Source organism: Sciurus carolinensis, chromosome 11, assembly GCF_902686445.1.
Source record: "Sciurus carolinensis chromosome 11, mSciCar1.2, whole genome shotgun sequence".
NCBI lineage: Eukaryota > Metazoa > Chordata > Mammalia > Rodentia > Sciuridae > Sciurus > Sciurus carolinensis.
The window spans coordinates 25,439,179-25,454,689 of NC_062223.1; the positions used below are offsets into that span (position 1 = coordinate 25,439,179).

Consider the following 15,511-nt stretch of genomic DNA (forward strand, 5'->3'; position numbering starts at 1 on the left):
ATAGCCTGGTCAACATATATTTGACACATAGTGGTACTATTTGCCATTCCCTGGGGAAGGACCACCCATTGATATCTAGTATTAGGCTCTTCATTATTTAAAGAAGGAACGGAAAAGGCAAATCGAGGGCTATCCTCGGATGAACAGGAATGGAAAAGAAACAATCCTTTATATCTATAGAGACGATATGATAATGTTTTGGAACAGCAGCTAATGAGGGGAGACCCAGTTACACCGGGCCCATAATCTGCATACTGGAATTTATGACTCTCAGATCTTGCAAAAGTCGACATTTCCCAGACTTCTTATTTATGACAAAAATGGGTGTATTCCAAGGGGAAGTGGAAGGAATGATATGATTTTCCTTCAATTGTTGATTAACTATATATATATATATATATATATATATATATATATATATATACATACATATATACTATTTCTATTTTTTCTTTAGAAAGGAGCCACTGGGGGACCCAGATAGGATTATTGGATTTCCATGTTATCTTTAATGGTTCAGTGGTCTCTCGGGAAAACCCAGCCCCTCAGTCCCTGTTTGTCCTTCGACTTGAATGGGGCAGGTAACACCTTGTAAATTTTTGCCTAGTCCTGTTCCAGGGATATAATCTTGTCCCACCATGACTGGCAAAACAGTTGGGTTTAGACAGGACATATTTTGCTCAACTGAGGAAGAAATGATAACATTCATCTGTGTTAAAATGTCTCTTCCCCAAAGAGTGACAGGCAGGTGAGCTAATACATAAGGTTGGAATGTCCCCCTTTTCCCATCAGGGTCCTCCCAAGATAATACAGCTGAACTTTGTAATGGGGTTTGGGCAAATCCAAGTCCCCGTAAGGTAGTACTGGATGCTGTAACAGGCCATGATTTGTTCCAGTTCTTCTGTCTTATAATACAAATGTCAGCACCCATGTCTATTAGATCCTCTATGGGAGTACCATTAACTTTCAATTTAAGCATAGGTCTATTTTTTGTGGATTGTGCCCAAAAGACACCCAAACCTGTGGATCCAAACCCGTTGTTTCCTCCAGTCTTTGTGAACTGGGAAAAGTCCCATGATGGCTAGGCAATATCAATATTTGTGCTATTTTATCTCCTGGAGAAACAACAGATACCCCTCAAGGGGAAGATAACATAATCTTTATTTCTCCAGTATAATCAGAATCAATGACTCCTGGCAATACTAGTAATCCTGACAGAGTTGTGGAATTCTGCCCTAACAATAATCCTGCTGTGCCCTCAGGGAGTGGTCCATGTACATCCATGGGGACCACTTGTACTCCCATTTCTGGGGTTAAAACGAGTCGGGTGGAGTCACAGAGGTCCAATCTCCCGCTCCCTGATGTTCCTCGGGACTACGAGGAGATAGTCAGAAAGGATTGAGAGTGGGGATCTGTACTATGGGATTCTGAAAGGCCCCATATGTTTGAGGTCCCCGGGTTGGGCCCCCCTCATCATTTATTGACTGGGCTGGCATAGGATATCTCTCTATATCAAATCTTGATGTACAATACTTCGCCCAGTGCCTTCCTTTTCGGCACTGAGGACATAGACCTCGGGCAGGTTGATTTGTCCCTTGTTGTTCTCCAGTCTTAGGTGTTCCCCTAGGCTTTAATCCTATGGGTCCTTCAGGGCAGTCTTTTCTGAAGTGCCCTCCTTGACCACACTTAAAGCATATTATTGCTTTAGCTCTTGATTGCCCCTGATTTGGCCCATGAAGAGCAACAGCTATTACTTGTACTGTAATGACTGTATCATTGAATCCCCACAGACTTTTATATAAGTACTTAAATCTTTATTTTTCTGTGGTCTTATAGCTTCTTTACACCATCTATTTGCTTGCTCATAAGCTAATTGTTTTATTAAGGGCATAGCTTGTTCTGAATCCCCAAATACTCTAGCAGTCATTTGGATTAGTCTATCAAAATCTGCAAATGATTCGTTACTTCCCTGAATCACCTTGGACAACTGCCCCTGTAAATCTCCTGACCCTTTAATTAACTTCCAGGCTTTAGTGGCAGCAGCAGCAATTTGTGTGTACACCCCAGGATCATAAATAATCTGCTGTTGAATACCTTCATAGTTTCCTTCTCCTGTTAGCATTTCTACATTTCTTTGGGGAAAGCCTGTGGCAGCGTTACAGCATGCCATTTCTAATGAGGCTTCCTGCCATGCCATTTTCCACACTAGGTACTGCCCCCCTGATAGCACAGCTTCACATAGCCTTTTCCAATCTTCTGGCACTAGATTTAGCCCCGATACAGATTCCAACATACTAATTGTAAATGGGGTCTGTGGACCATATGTAGCCACTGCCTCCTTAAAATTTTTTACTGTTTTGAAATCCAGAGGTTGGTGGAATCTTTGTCTATTTTGGTCCTCTAGTACAGGGAAGAATTGTGGGACTGCTGAGGTTTCCTTAAGGGGAGTTTCTTCTCCTTGCGTTGAAAAACCCATCTGATTTATAGCATGAACTAACTCCTCCCAAGGGTACCTTGGGGGATATAGGGAGCAAGCTGCTTGGGGGGGAGCTGCTGCCTCCAGGAAGGGATTGGTATTCCTTCCTGATATAACTGATGGGGGCGACAGTGTCCTTGATGCTCTTTCTAATTCCTCCCCAGTAAGCCCCTCCTCCTCTGCTTCCTCTTTATGAGAAGTTACACTTACTTGTTTCTTTATCTCTTCCAGACACATATTTCCTTTTTTTTACTAAAGTTATTATTTTACCTTTTTTAGATATTAGACATTCCTTAATGAGCTGCCACATGGGAAAAGTACCTCTTGGTAAAGGGGATTGCTTTTCTGCTTTGATAAGATCCTCTTTATGATGTTCCCATTGTGGAATATGTAGGACTCCCTCTTCCAAAAACCAAGGACTAACCTTGGCCAACATGGTTACATGTGCTGTCACAGAAGATCATTTTATGGCAGTCCCAAGAGCCTTAAATACATCTCGTATGATTCTTATCATTTGATTTCTAGACACTTGTAACTCCATTCTGGAGTTATGAGACCTCCCTTTACCAGGGTTATGTGGCCTCCTTTACTGGGGTAATGTAGACTCCCTTTACCAAGCTATGTGGTTCCCTTCACCGGGAGGGTGGGGTCCTTTTCACCAGGACTGTGGGGTCCCTTCACTGGGACTATGTGACCTCCCCCTTATACACTCTGGCCAGAGATTTCCGGGAGGTTATCCTACAATTTTCCTATAGCTTACTTTAAGTTACTTACTTTTCCTATAACTTACCTTAAGTTACTTAGCTGGGAGGACACAGAAGGAGAAAGAAGCTCCCCGTATGGGCCACCACTTGTTCCATCCAGCGGAACCAGCGCGGAGAAAGGAGACACCACCAATCTTTAGTTGACGAGATTTATTGTGTCCTCCATGTTTTCCTGCCTCCTTTCTTCTTCGACTATCTCCCTTCTTCTACCCTCTGCCTCTCTCCTCCCCCAGGCTCCTAGCTTATCAGTCAATTATAGCAAAGCTTTCTCTCACACAGGAGAGCATGCTGAGGAATGTCAGTATAGTACTATATGGATCACGAACTGTCCACGCACAGCATGATATTAGATAACCAATCCTAGAGCCTGGCGTGAACACGTCATAAGTCTCCAAGGAACTAGTAGGCAAGCAACCTTTATGGGTACTTCCTTATTTTGGTATCCAGTGCCCTTTGGCAAACTGCCAGGCACCATCTTGTCCAAGACATCTTGTCCTCAACAGAGGTGAGTCATTGGGGCATGCCTGTAGGTTATATATTTTTCCCCTGGTGAGGGGGATTCTCTCTCTCTCTCTCTCTCTCTCTCTCTCTCTCTCTCTCTGTCTTTCTGCCTCTCCACTTCTCTCTGCTTCCTGGTGCCACATCTCCAGCTGTTTTCCTCTGCCACACTCCTCCAAAATGATGATCTGAGTCAGTTGCCTATGAACTGAGATCTCTGAAACTGTGAGCCCCCACATAAACCATTTACATTTCCCCCTTGTCCTGAGACTCTGTTTAAGGCTGAATTTAAAGGTGATGGGCTTCTTAACCAGGTGGAAATCAATTTCTAGGCAGTATAGTATTCAGACAGTGGCAATGAACGATACTATTGGCAGCTTGTAGCCAATTTCATACTGATAATCAGGAGCAGAAGCAAAGCAGGAAGATTTGAAAACCTCGAAGTTTGGCCAGAAAACTGAAAGTAAAATTGGACTAAGGAATGTGTGGTTGTTAATGACATTACAGCCACCACAGAAAAACCAAAGACTGCCCAAAGACAATAAGAAAGATGACTTGAGGAATCTCATGAATTTATAAGAACACACCCATCTCAAATTTGAAGAAGTAAAAGTAAAAATTCCCTTGACCATGAGAAAGGAAGGCGCTATAGTTCTGAGTCAGGCCCTTCTCCTGCATCCCTCAGCCTTCGCTATGGCGAGTGGCAGCTGCGTCGTGGTGGGGCGTGAGCGTCGTCAGCTGCCAATTTGAATGTGGTGAGGGAGACCATGGACATTCTACTTGATATTTCAAGAATTTTGAATACTGGCTTAGATATGGAAATGCTGTCTATTTGTGTACGTCTTTGTGAACAAGGATATAACCCAGAAGCTTTATCATCTGTTATTAAGAAACTTTGCAAGGCTACTGAAGCACTAAAGGCTCCTGAAAATATGACAAGCTGACTATCTGGAGACATCCTAATTAGATATGTCAAATTCTTCAAGAGGATTTGAAGATTGCATTGTAGTCAAGAATGTACAGTGAAATTACTGCATGCAGCACTGTAGAATAATTTTCCATTTAAAAAGAATTATAAAACCATAGCTTTATAAATCAGTGGAAAGTGGCTTACAGAGAGTACTATCAAATGTGTCTGCATCACATCTTATTCACTTTTTTTTAATGGCCCTCTTATTTTGGCATTGCTGTTTATTTTTATGTATTCCTTATTTATGGCTCTGATAGCTTTAATTTTCTAAGCAGTCTGTCTATCAGCTGTGCACATCTTCTGTGCCTGGTTGAAGTATAGTGGGAACCCATCAGTATTGATGTGTTGTAGTTATGACTTGTTGACATTTCCATTATAAACTTTAATTTTGAATTGTTTATGCATAATAACTGTTGATTTATGTTGTATCAGGCTAAAAGTTGACAGGATTTTAGCCACCATGTATGAATTTGTATTTAAATTCCCTGTGCATACCAGAATCTTGTTTTTTAAAATAGGAGCGTAGAAAACATTTCTTGTAATCTGCTGTTTAACAGAGTATGTTTAGTTTTTTAAACAGTTTCTGGACAGTTAATAGTGTGAACTACATAATTTTGTATTGACTAAAAAATAAAATTTCTAGAAACTTAGATTTTAAAAGTAATAATAGTGCTTAGCTTAGTTTTGTTTGTATTTTGAGTCATTTACTTCTAATAAGAACATTAATGTAGAATGTTTTTCTAATTTTGTATTCTATAAATAAAGGCCTAAAAATAAAGTGAGCATAGGCAACATGCAAAATTCCTTTTTACTTTTATTACATAAAAGTAATTGGAATTCTTACCCAATAAATATGATGTGGATGTATAAAAAATCACTAGGTAGGTGGTGTGTTTCAATGAGTGTGTAATACTTTCTGAATAAGGATTTCTATGATGAACTGTATCAGGAATTATATTTAGGCCTTTCTAAAATCATTTGTGTGTCATTTTTTCTTTTAAAGTTCTAACTCATCAAAATGATGATTCAAAAATAAATTTTAGAAAATTTAGGTTATTATTGGTTCTGTTACTGTAACAGAATCTAGTGGAATTTTTTTTAGCAAGGCTAATATGAATTTAATCTCTCTGTTGATTAAATTTTAGATTTTATTAGATACCTTTTAAATGAATGGTATTCATTCTTCACTAATGTTATTTGTTGTTCATACAAGCTGAAGCAGCTTTAATAAGATTTAGTGAATTTAGATAGGCACTTTCTCTGCCCCCACTTTTTTTTTTTTTCTTTCGCAGTGCTGGAGATTGAACCCAAGGCCTTGTGCTTGCAAGGCAAGCACTCTCCCAACTGAGCTATATCCCCAGCACCCCCCCTTTTTTTTTTCTAAATTAATCTTGGCTTGACCATTATAACTTTTAATTCATGGCATCTTTACCAGTAAATTGAAAAGGTCTATTAGCAGAACAAGTTAGGAAGACAATAAGAATCTGTGATAAGTATTTGAATGATACTAAACACTGAAAATACTGCATAGTTTTTATAAATCAAAGAGAACATTTATTATCAAACTCCAAAACATGTAAGTACTTCCAGGCCATAAGAACACATAATGTTATTTGTGATTTTATAGATTAAATTATTTACATATGAAGCAAAATGGAAAAATATATTGAGAAAGGATTATGTTTACAGAGGGCTTCTTAATGTGTCATGTTTCTTAAATATTTTTTGGTGATAATGGGGATTGAACCCCAGTGTGTTCTACTAAATCACATCCCCAGCCCTTTTTATTTATTTATTTATTTATTTATTTATTTATATATTTGAGACTTGGTCTGGTGATATTGCCCTGGCTGACCTTGAACTTGTGATCCTGTTGCTCCGCCTCCCAGAGAGTTGGGATTAGGTGTGTGTCACGGCTCCTGGCTTTAAACATATATTTTTAATGCATACTTAAGTAATATTTAAGAAATAAAACAAAAATGATACAATTCCAATGCTGTACATGTTGACAATGACAAAAGTAAAACCATTTTGGTGGTATTGGCATATGCTTTTGAGTTAATACATCCTTCTGTGAATTCAATTGTATTTCTTTAGGTAGTCTATAAATGTTAAGATGCTTATTATATGTGATTGAAGACTACTTAAAGACAGGATATGTAATTTACACTTTAAATTAGACTTGAGTTATGAAATGGAATACTTTTTCCCCTGGTAGTGAGAAGAGATACCTATATTAACATTGCCTCAGGCTTTAAAACAAAGTTGGCCATTCAAATAAGTGAGAAATGATATTTTTCTATACTCAAATAAGCTATTTTTTACAAAGTGGATCATTATTGTTGTGAAATGTATATACATGTTTCAAATATGCTTAAATTTTCCAATAATTGAATCAAATACCAGTTTTTAAACATTTAATTAAAATTAAAAATCAGAAAAAAAAAATCCCCTGACCAGACAAATGAGGCATCCTCCTTTCACAAAGGGACCTAGAAAGATTTTTCACCATGCTCATCCACCCAGGCACTTGGAGGTTACTGAAGCCAAGGACCCTGGAAGTTTGGCTACTGGTGGAAATGGTAGCAGACCTTGGCATCATCTACATGGTGCTGGTTCTTCAGGATTGCTGTCTGCTGGGTTAGGGGGTCATGGGGATTTCCAACAAGATCTCAAAGGCCTGAGAGATCAGGCAAAGTGCATCAGGGTCAGAGTCCCTACAAGCTGAACTGGAACTGTTGAGGCTAGGGGACTCTTGGAAAGGACTAAATGTATTTTGCATCATAAAATGGCCATGAGCTTTTTGGTGCCAGGGGTGGAATATGTGATATGAGGTGTCCCCCAGAAGCTCATGTGTGAGACAGTGCAGGAAACTTTAGAGGTGACATGATTTGGTTATCAGAGCCTTAGTTTAATCAGCACATTAATCTTCTGATGAAAGTTAACTGGGTGATAGTAACTATGAGAGGTAGAGTATGGCTGGAGGAGGTGGGTCATGGGGATGTGCCTTTGGAGTATATATTTTGTCCCTGATTAAGGGAGTCCTCTCTCTCTCTGTGTCTCTGTCTCTCCTCCCTGCCTCCTTCCTGTTGCCACATCACCAGCTGCTTTCTTCAGGCATACTCTTCTACAATGATGTTCTGTCTCACCTGGAGACCCCCAAAATGGAGCGAGTTCACTACAGACTGGGACCTCTGAAACCATAAACCCTTAAATGAGCTATTCTCCCTTTAAAATTGTTCTTGTCAGGTCTTTTGGTCACAGTGGCAAAAAAGGCTCACCAAAACAGAAAATATAACTTTTGTCTTTCTGAATCTGCCTGATTTTAGTTATTATGATGTTTTCCAGTTCCATCCATTTTCCTCCAAATTGCATAATTTTATTCTTCTTTATGACTTACTAAAACTGTACTGTTTGTGTGTGTGTGTGTGTGTATGTAATTTTCTCATTGATTTGTTAATAGATACACCTAAGCTGATTCCATAAATTGGCTATTGAGAATTGTGCCACAGTAAAGATGAATATACATGCATTTTTTAAAGAATGTTGCCTTGATAAGTGATGAGGAGTCATTTAGAGATGGATCATAAGGTAGGTCCAGCTTTATTTTTTAAGAAACATACATATTTATTTCCATAGTGGCTATACTAATTTAAAAAACAGTAAATAGTGTTTTCCACATATCCTCACCAGCATTTATTATATTTAAGGAATGCAAAAATCCTTAATAAAATATTAGCAAATAATTAAAAACACAAGAAGATTGTACACCAAGATCAAGCATGATCAATATACTCTATTGATCTTTCTCTTAATTTAATAAAATTTCCTTTTTCCTTCTTTTACTCTTTCTTTCTTTTTCATAATTCACACCCACACACATCTTATTTTGATTAGTGTCATTATATCAGAGAAATCATTCCATGTTTATTTTTGGGGGACTGGCTTATGTCACTTAGCATGACAGTCTCCAGTTCCATCCATTTACTTGCAAATGCGATAATTTCATTCTTCTTTAGGGTTGAGTAATACTCCAATATGTATGTATGCCATATTTTTCTTTTTTATTTATTATTTTTTAAATTTATTTTTATTGTACACAAATGAGATACATATTGTTTCTCGGTTTGTACGTGAAGTAAAGGCATACCATTTGTACATCATACATTCACATAGGGTAATAGTGTTTGATTCATTCTGTTATTTTTTCCTTCCCCCCCACCACTCCCAACACTCTTTTCCCTCTACACAGTCCCTCCTTCCTCCATTCTTGTCCTCCTCCCACCTCCCACTATGTGTCATCATCCACTTATCAGCGAGATCATTTGTCCTTTGGTTTTTTGAGATTGGCTTATCTCACTTATCATGATATTCTCCAATTTCATCCATTTGCTTGCAAATGCCATGATTTTATTAATCTTTATAGTTGAGTAATATTCCATTATATATATATACCACAGTTTCTTTATCCATCCATCAATAGAAGGGCATCTAGGTTGGTTCCACAATCTGGCTATTGTGAAATGAGCCGCTATGAACATTGATGCAGCTGCATCTCTGTAGTATGCTGATTTTAAGTCCTTTGGACATAGGCCAAGGAGTGGCATAGCTGGGTGAAATGGTGGTTCCATTCCAAGTTTTCTAAGAAATCTCCACACTGCTTTCCAGAGTGGGTGCACTAATTTGCAAACCAAGCAACAATGTATGAGTGTACCTTTTTTCCCACGTCCTTGCCAACACCTATTGTTGTTTGTATTCTTGATAATCACCTGAGATGGAATTTTAGGGTAGTTTTGATTTGCATTTCTCTTATTATTAGAGATGTTGAACATTTTTTCATATATCTGTTGAGTACTTGTAGTTCTTCTTCTGTGAAGTATCTGTTCATTTCCTTAGCCCATTTGTTGATTAAGTTAATTGTATTATTGGTGTAGAGTTTTTTGAGTTCTTTATATATTCTGGAAATTAGTGCTCTATCTGAAGTATGAGTGGCAAAGATTTTCTCCCACTCTGTAAGCTCTCTCTTCACATTACTGATAGTTTCCTTTGCTGAGAGAAAGTTATTTAGTTTGAATCTATCCCAGTTATTGATTCCTGCTTTTATTTCTTGTGCTTTGGGAGTCCTGTTAAGGAAATCTGATCCTAAGCTTACATGTTGAAGATTTGGACCTACTTTTTCTTCTATGAGATGCAGGGTCTCTGGTCTGATTCCATGATCCTAGATCCATTTTGAGTTGATTTTTGTGCAGTGTGAGAGATAGGGGCTACTGCACATGGATTTCCAGTTTTCCAAGCACCATTTGTTGAAGAGGCTATTATTTCTCCATTGCATATTTTTGGCACCTTTGTCTAGTATGAGAAAATTGTATTTATTTGGGTTTGTGTCTGTGGCCTCTATTCTGTATCATTGATCTAACTATTTTGGTGCCAATACCATGCTGTTTTTGTTACTATTGCTTTGTAGTGTAGTTGAAGATCTGGTATTGCGATACCCCCTGCTTCACTCTTCCTGCTAAGGATTGCTTTAGCTATTCTGGGTTTCTTATTCTTACAGATGAATTTCATGATTGCTTACTCTATTTCTGTGAGGTATGTTTGGGATTTTAATTGGAATTGTATTGAATCTGTATAGCACTTTTGGTAGTATGGCCATTTTGATGATATTAATTCTGCCTATGCAAGAACATGGGAGATCTTTCCATCTTCTAAGGTTTTCTTTAATTTCTTTCTTTAGTGTTCTGTAGTTCTCATTGTAGATGTCTTTTACCTCTTTTGCTAGATTGATTCCTAAGTAATTTTTTTTGAGGCTATTGTGAATTGGGTAATTTTCCTAACTTCTCTTTCCAAAGATTCATCACTTATGTATACAAATGCATTAGATTAATGAGCATTAATCTTATATCCTGCTACTTTACTGAATTCACTTATGAGTTCTAAACGTTTTCTGGTGCAATTTTCTGGTTCCTCTAAATATATAACCCTGTCATCAGCAAATAGAGATAGTTTGAGTTCTTCTTTTCCTATTCACATCCCTTTAATTTCTTTGGTCTGTATAATTGCTTCAGTTAGAGTTTCAAGGACAATGTTGAACAGAAGTGGTGAAAGAGGGCATCCCTGCCTTGTTCCAGTTTTCAGGGGGAATGCTTTCAGTTTTTCACCATTAAGAATATTGGCCATGGGCTTATCATAGATGGTCTTTCAATCTTAAGGAATATTCCCACTATCCCTATTGTTTTCCAATGTTTTGAGCATGAAGGGATGCTGTATTTTATGGAATGCTTTTTCTGCATCTATCGAAATAATTATGTGATTCTTGACTTTAAGTCTATTGATATAGCAGATTACATCTATTGATTTCAGGATGTTGACCCAAACTTGCATTCCTGGGATAAAACCCACTTGATCGTGGTGCACTATCTTTTTAATATATTTTTGTATGCCATTTGCTAAAATTGTGTTGAGAATTTTTTCATCAATGTTCATTTAGGATATTGGTCTGAAATTTTCTTTCCTTGATGTGTCTCTGTCTGATTTAGGTATCAGGGTGATATTGGCTACATAGAATGAGTTTGGGAGGGTTCCCTCTTCTTCTATTTCATGGAATACTTTGAGGAGTAGTGGAGTGAGCTCTTCTTTAAAGATTTTGTAGAACTCAGCTGAGAACCCATCTGGTCCCAGACTTTTCTTTGTTGGTAGGCTTTTGATGACTTCTTCTAATTCATTACCTGAATATGATCTATTTAAATTGTGTATGTTCTCCTGATTCAGTTTAGGTAATTCATATGTCTCTAGAAACCTGTTGATGACTTCAATATTTTCTATTTTGTTGGAGAATAGATTTTCAAAATAGCTTCTAATTATATTTTGTATTTCACTCGTGTCTGTAGTGATATTTCCTTGTACATTCTGAATTTTAGTAATTTAAGTTTTCTCTCTCCTTCTCTTTGTTAGTGTGGCTAAGGGTTTATGAATTTTGTTTATTTTTTTCAAAGAATCAACTATTTTTTTGTCAATTTTTTCTATTGTTTCTTATGTTTCAATTTCATTGATTTTAGCTATGATTTTAACTATTCCCTGTCTTCTACTTCTTTTGGTGTTGCTCTGTTCTTTTTCTAGGGCTTTGAGCTGTTGTATTAGGTCATTCATCTAATGATTTTTTCTTCTTTTATTGAAAGCACTCCATGAAATAAATCTTCCTCTAAGTACTGCTTTCATAGTGTCCCAGAGATTTTGATATGATGTATCTTTGTTCTTTTTTACCTCTAAGAATTTTTTATTTTCCTCCTGATATCTTCTGTTATCCATTCATCATACAATAGTGTATTATTTAATCTCCAGGTGTTGGATTACTTTCTGTTTTTTATTCTGTCATTTATTTCTAATTTCAATCCATTATGATCTGATAGAATACAAAGTAGTATCTCTATCTTCTTGTATTTGCTAACATTAGCTTTATGACATTAAATATGGTCTATTTTAGAGAAGGATCCATGTGCTGCTGAGAAGAAAGTGTATTCGTTCTTTGTTGGATGCTATATTCTATATATGTCCGTTAAGTCTGAACTACTGTTTGTGTTATTGAGATCTATGGTTTCTTTGTTCAATTTTTGTTTGGAAGATCTGTCCAGTGGGGAGAGAGGTGAGTTAAAGAGACCTAGTATTATTGTGTTGTGGTCTATTTGATTCCTGGAATTGAGAAGGATTTGTTTGATGTACATGGATGAACCACTGTTTGGGACATAGATATTTATGATTGTTATGTCTTGTTGACTTATGCTTCCCTTCAGCAGTATGAAATGTCCTTCTTTATCCCTTCTGCCTATTTGGCTTGAAGTCTACATTATCTGATATGAGGAATGATACTCTGGCTTTTTTTTTGAGTCCATGTGCATGGTATTTTTTTTTTTTTTTTCTATCCTTTCACCTTTAATTTATCTCTTTCTATGAGGTGAGTCTCTTGCAGGCAGAATATTGCTGGATCTCTCTTTTTAATCCAATCTGCCAGTCTATGTCTTTTGATTGATGAGTTCAGGCCATTAACATTCAGTGTTATTATTGAGATATGATTTGCATTATTGTGATATGATTTGTATTGAGATATAATTTGTGTTTTGGCTCATTTTTGTTTTTAGACACAACTTGGTTTCTCCTTTATTTTACTGTTCCTTTAGGCTAGTTCCTCCCTTTGCTGATTTGCATCATTGTTTTTCATCTCTTCCTCATGAAATATTTTGCTGAGAATGTCCTATAATGCCAGCTTTCTTTTTGTAAATTCTCTTAGCTTCTGTTTGTCATGGAAGGATTTTCTTCTGTCATCAAATCTAAAGGAAAGTTTTGCCTTGTATAAGATTCTTGGTTGGCATCCATTTTCTTACAGGGCTTGAAAAATATTTCAGGCCCTTTTAGCTTTTAGGGTCTGGACTGAAAAATCTCCTGATATCCATATTGGTTTCTCCCTGAATGTAACTTGATTCTTTTCTCTCACAGCCTTTAAAATTCTGTCTTTATTTTGTATGTAAGGTGTTTTCATTATAATATGCCTTAGTGTGTGTCTGTTGTAATTTTGTGTATTTGGAGTCCTATAAGCCTCTTGTACTTGGTTTTCCATTTCATTATTCAGATTTGGGAAATTTTCTGATATTATTTCATTGAATAGATTGTTTATTCCTTTGGTTTGTTTCTTGTTTTCAAGATTAAATATTGTTTTCAAGATTAAATATTTTGTCTTCAATGTCTGAATTTCTGTCTTCTGGGTGTTCTATTGGTAATACTTTCTATGCAGTTCTTAATTTGTTTCCTTCATTTCAAGAATTTCTGTTTGCTTTGTTTTTTCAGTATCTCTAACTCTTTATTGAAATTATCTTTTGCTTCACATTTGCTCTTTGAACTGTTGAATGGTGTGATCATTCAAAGCCACATTTGATCTTTCATCTCCTCATTTGCTTCCCTGATTATTTAATTATGTACCTTCTGAACTCCCTTTCTGACATTTCTTCTGCCATGCTGTCATTGTATTTTATTAATGTAACATCTAGTTTTTTGGGATATTTTCTTCCCTTGTTTTCTCATATTGTTCAGGTATCAGTGGAACAATGAGATTTTACAGATTTCCTCTATTGACTTACAGTATCCTATAGAATTCCAATGTATCACCTCTTAGCCTTCAATAGCCTGATGTCTTGGAGGAACTTGATAATGCAGTGCTCCACAAGAAAGCTGTCCCTCTAGGAGTGGTGGCCTTCAGGTGTGGTATATTCCCTGCTGGTGGGCAAAGATGCCTCCACTTGTTGACTGATGGTCAACCAAAGAGAAACTAGACTGTGGTCTGAGGCATGGCTAGTGTGGACCTGTGAATCTTGTTCTACTGCCCTTGTGGGAAAGCCTTGCCCGGCAGGGAAGACTCACCCAGTGGTGATGTCTCCATTGGTTAGCTGCCCTCCTAGACATTCCCCTCTATCCAGAACTACTGCCTGGACTCAGCAGCCCTCCTCTGCAACATTCCCAGGGGCCCAGACCTACCTCTTGGGCCAGGGAACCTTGCCCTGCACCGAAGTGTCTAAGTGGGGGCTCCTCCTCTGAGAAGCTGCCTAGGGTCCCGGGACCATCGCTCCGAGTCCTGGGAGTGAGAGGCAGCTCCTCCTCTGAGAAGCCACTTAGGGTCCTTGGACCTTTGCTCCCCGCCCAAGCATCTCGCTGGGCAGCTTCTCCGTCATATTTTCTTTATTCATTGATCTACTGAAGGGCAGTTAGGTTGGTTTCATAGCTTAGCTATTGTGAAAAGATAGTGCACCATGACCAAGTGGGTTTCACCCCAGGGTTGAAAAGCTGTTTCAACATAGAAAAATCAATAAATGAGATTCAACACATGAATAGAGTCAAGGTCAACAATCACATAATTTTCTCTATAGATACAGTGAAAACATTTGAGAAAGTACAGTTCTCATTCACTTTAGAAACACTAGAGAAACTAGGGGTAGAAGGAATTTACCTGAACATCATATATGACAAAAAAAAAAAGCCAACATTTTATTGAATGGAGAAAAACTGAAAGCATTTCCTCTGAAAACAAGAACAAGACAAGGATGTCCATTTTCACCTCTCCTATTCAACATAGTTCTTGAAATGCTAACCAGAAAAATCAGGCAAGAGAAAAAAGTAAAGGGATTCAAATAGAAAGAGGAAGTCAAATTATCTTTGTTTGCTAATGACATTACGCTACATTAGGAGACCAAAACACTCTACCAATAGGCTTCTAGAACTCGTAAATGAATATAGCAAAATAGCAGGATACAAGATCAATATTCAAAAATCAATTGCATTTTTTACTCCAATAATTAATCTACTTAAAAATAAATTAGGAAAACAATCCCATTCACAATAGCTGCAAAAATTTTATGAATCAGCCTTCAAAAGAGGTGAAATATGTCTACAATGAAAACTACAGAACACTACAGAAAGACACTAAAGAAGACTTTGAAAGATGGAAAGAGCTCCCTATGCCCAAATTTACCTTTTTTATAATGACACCAGCCTATTATATTAGAACTCACCCTAACAATCTCATTTTTAATCTGATTACCTATATAAGTACCCTCTCTTTAAATGAGGTCACATTCTAACGTACTGGGGATCAGGGTGTCAACACATCCCTTTTTCTTGGTCAACAACCAATCTCAAGTCATGAGTGAGTACCTTAATGTAAAAAAAATTTTCAATCTCTAGACTTATATTCAGTCTACCTGTGTTAATACCTTCAAGATCCACTCCCATGCTGAAGCTCTCTTCTGGTTCACACCAGGACAT

General features: G+C 37.3%; 1 protein-coding gene across 1 annotated transcript in view; it reads right to left on the reverse strand.

The window, feature by feature from the left end:
• The window catches only part of LOC124959262 (olfactory receptor 4S2-like), a 31,582-nt gene extending 16,071 nt beyond the window's left edge, over positions 1–15,511 (reverse strand). The window contains 2 exon segments of the mRNA XM_047517826.1: positions 14,228–14,409; positions 15,460–15,511. Of these exon segments, the coding sequence (XP_047373782.1) occupies positions 14,228–14,409; positions 15,460–15,511 (234 nt within the window).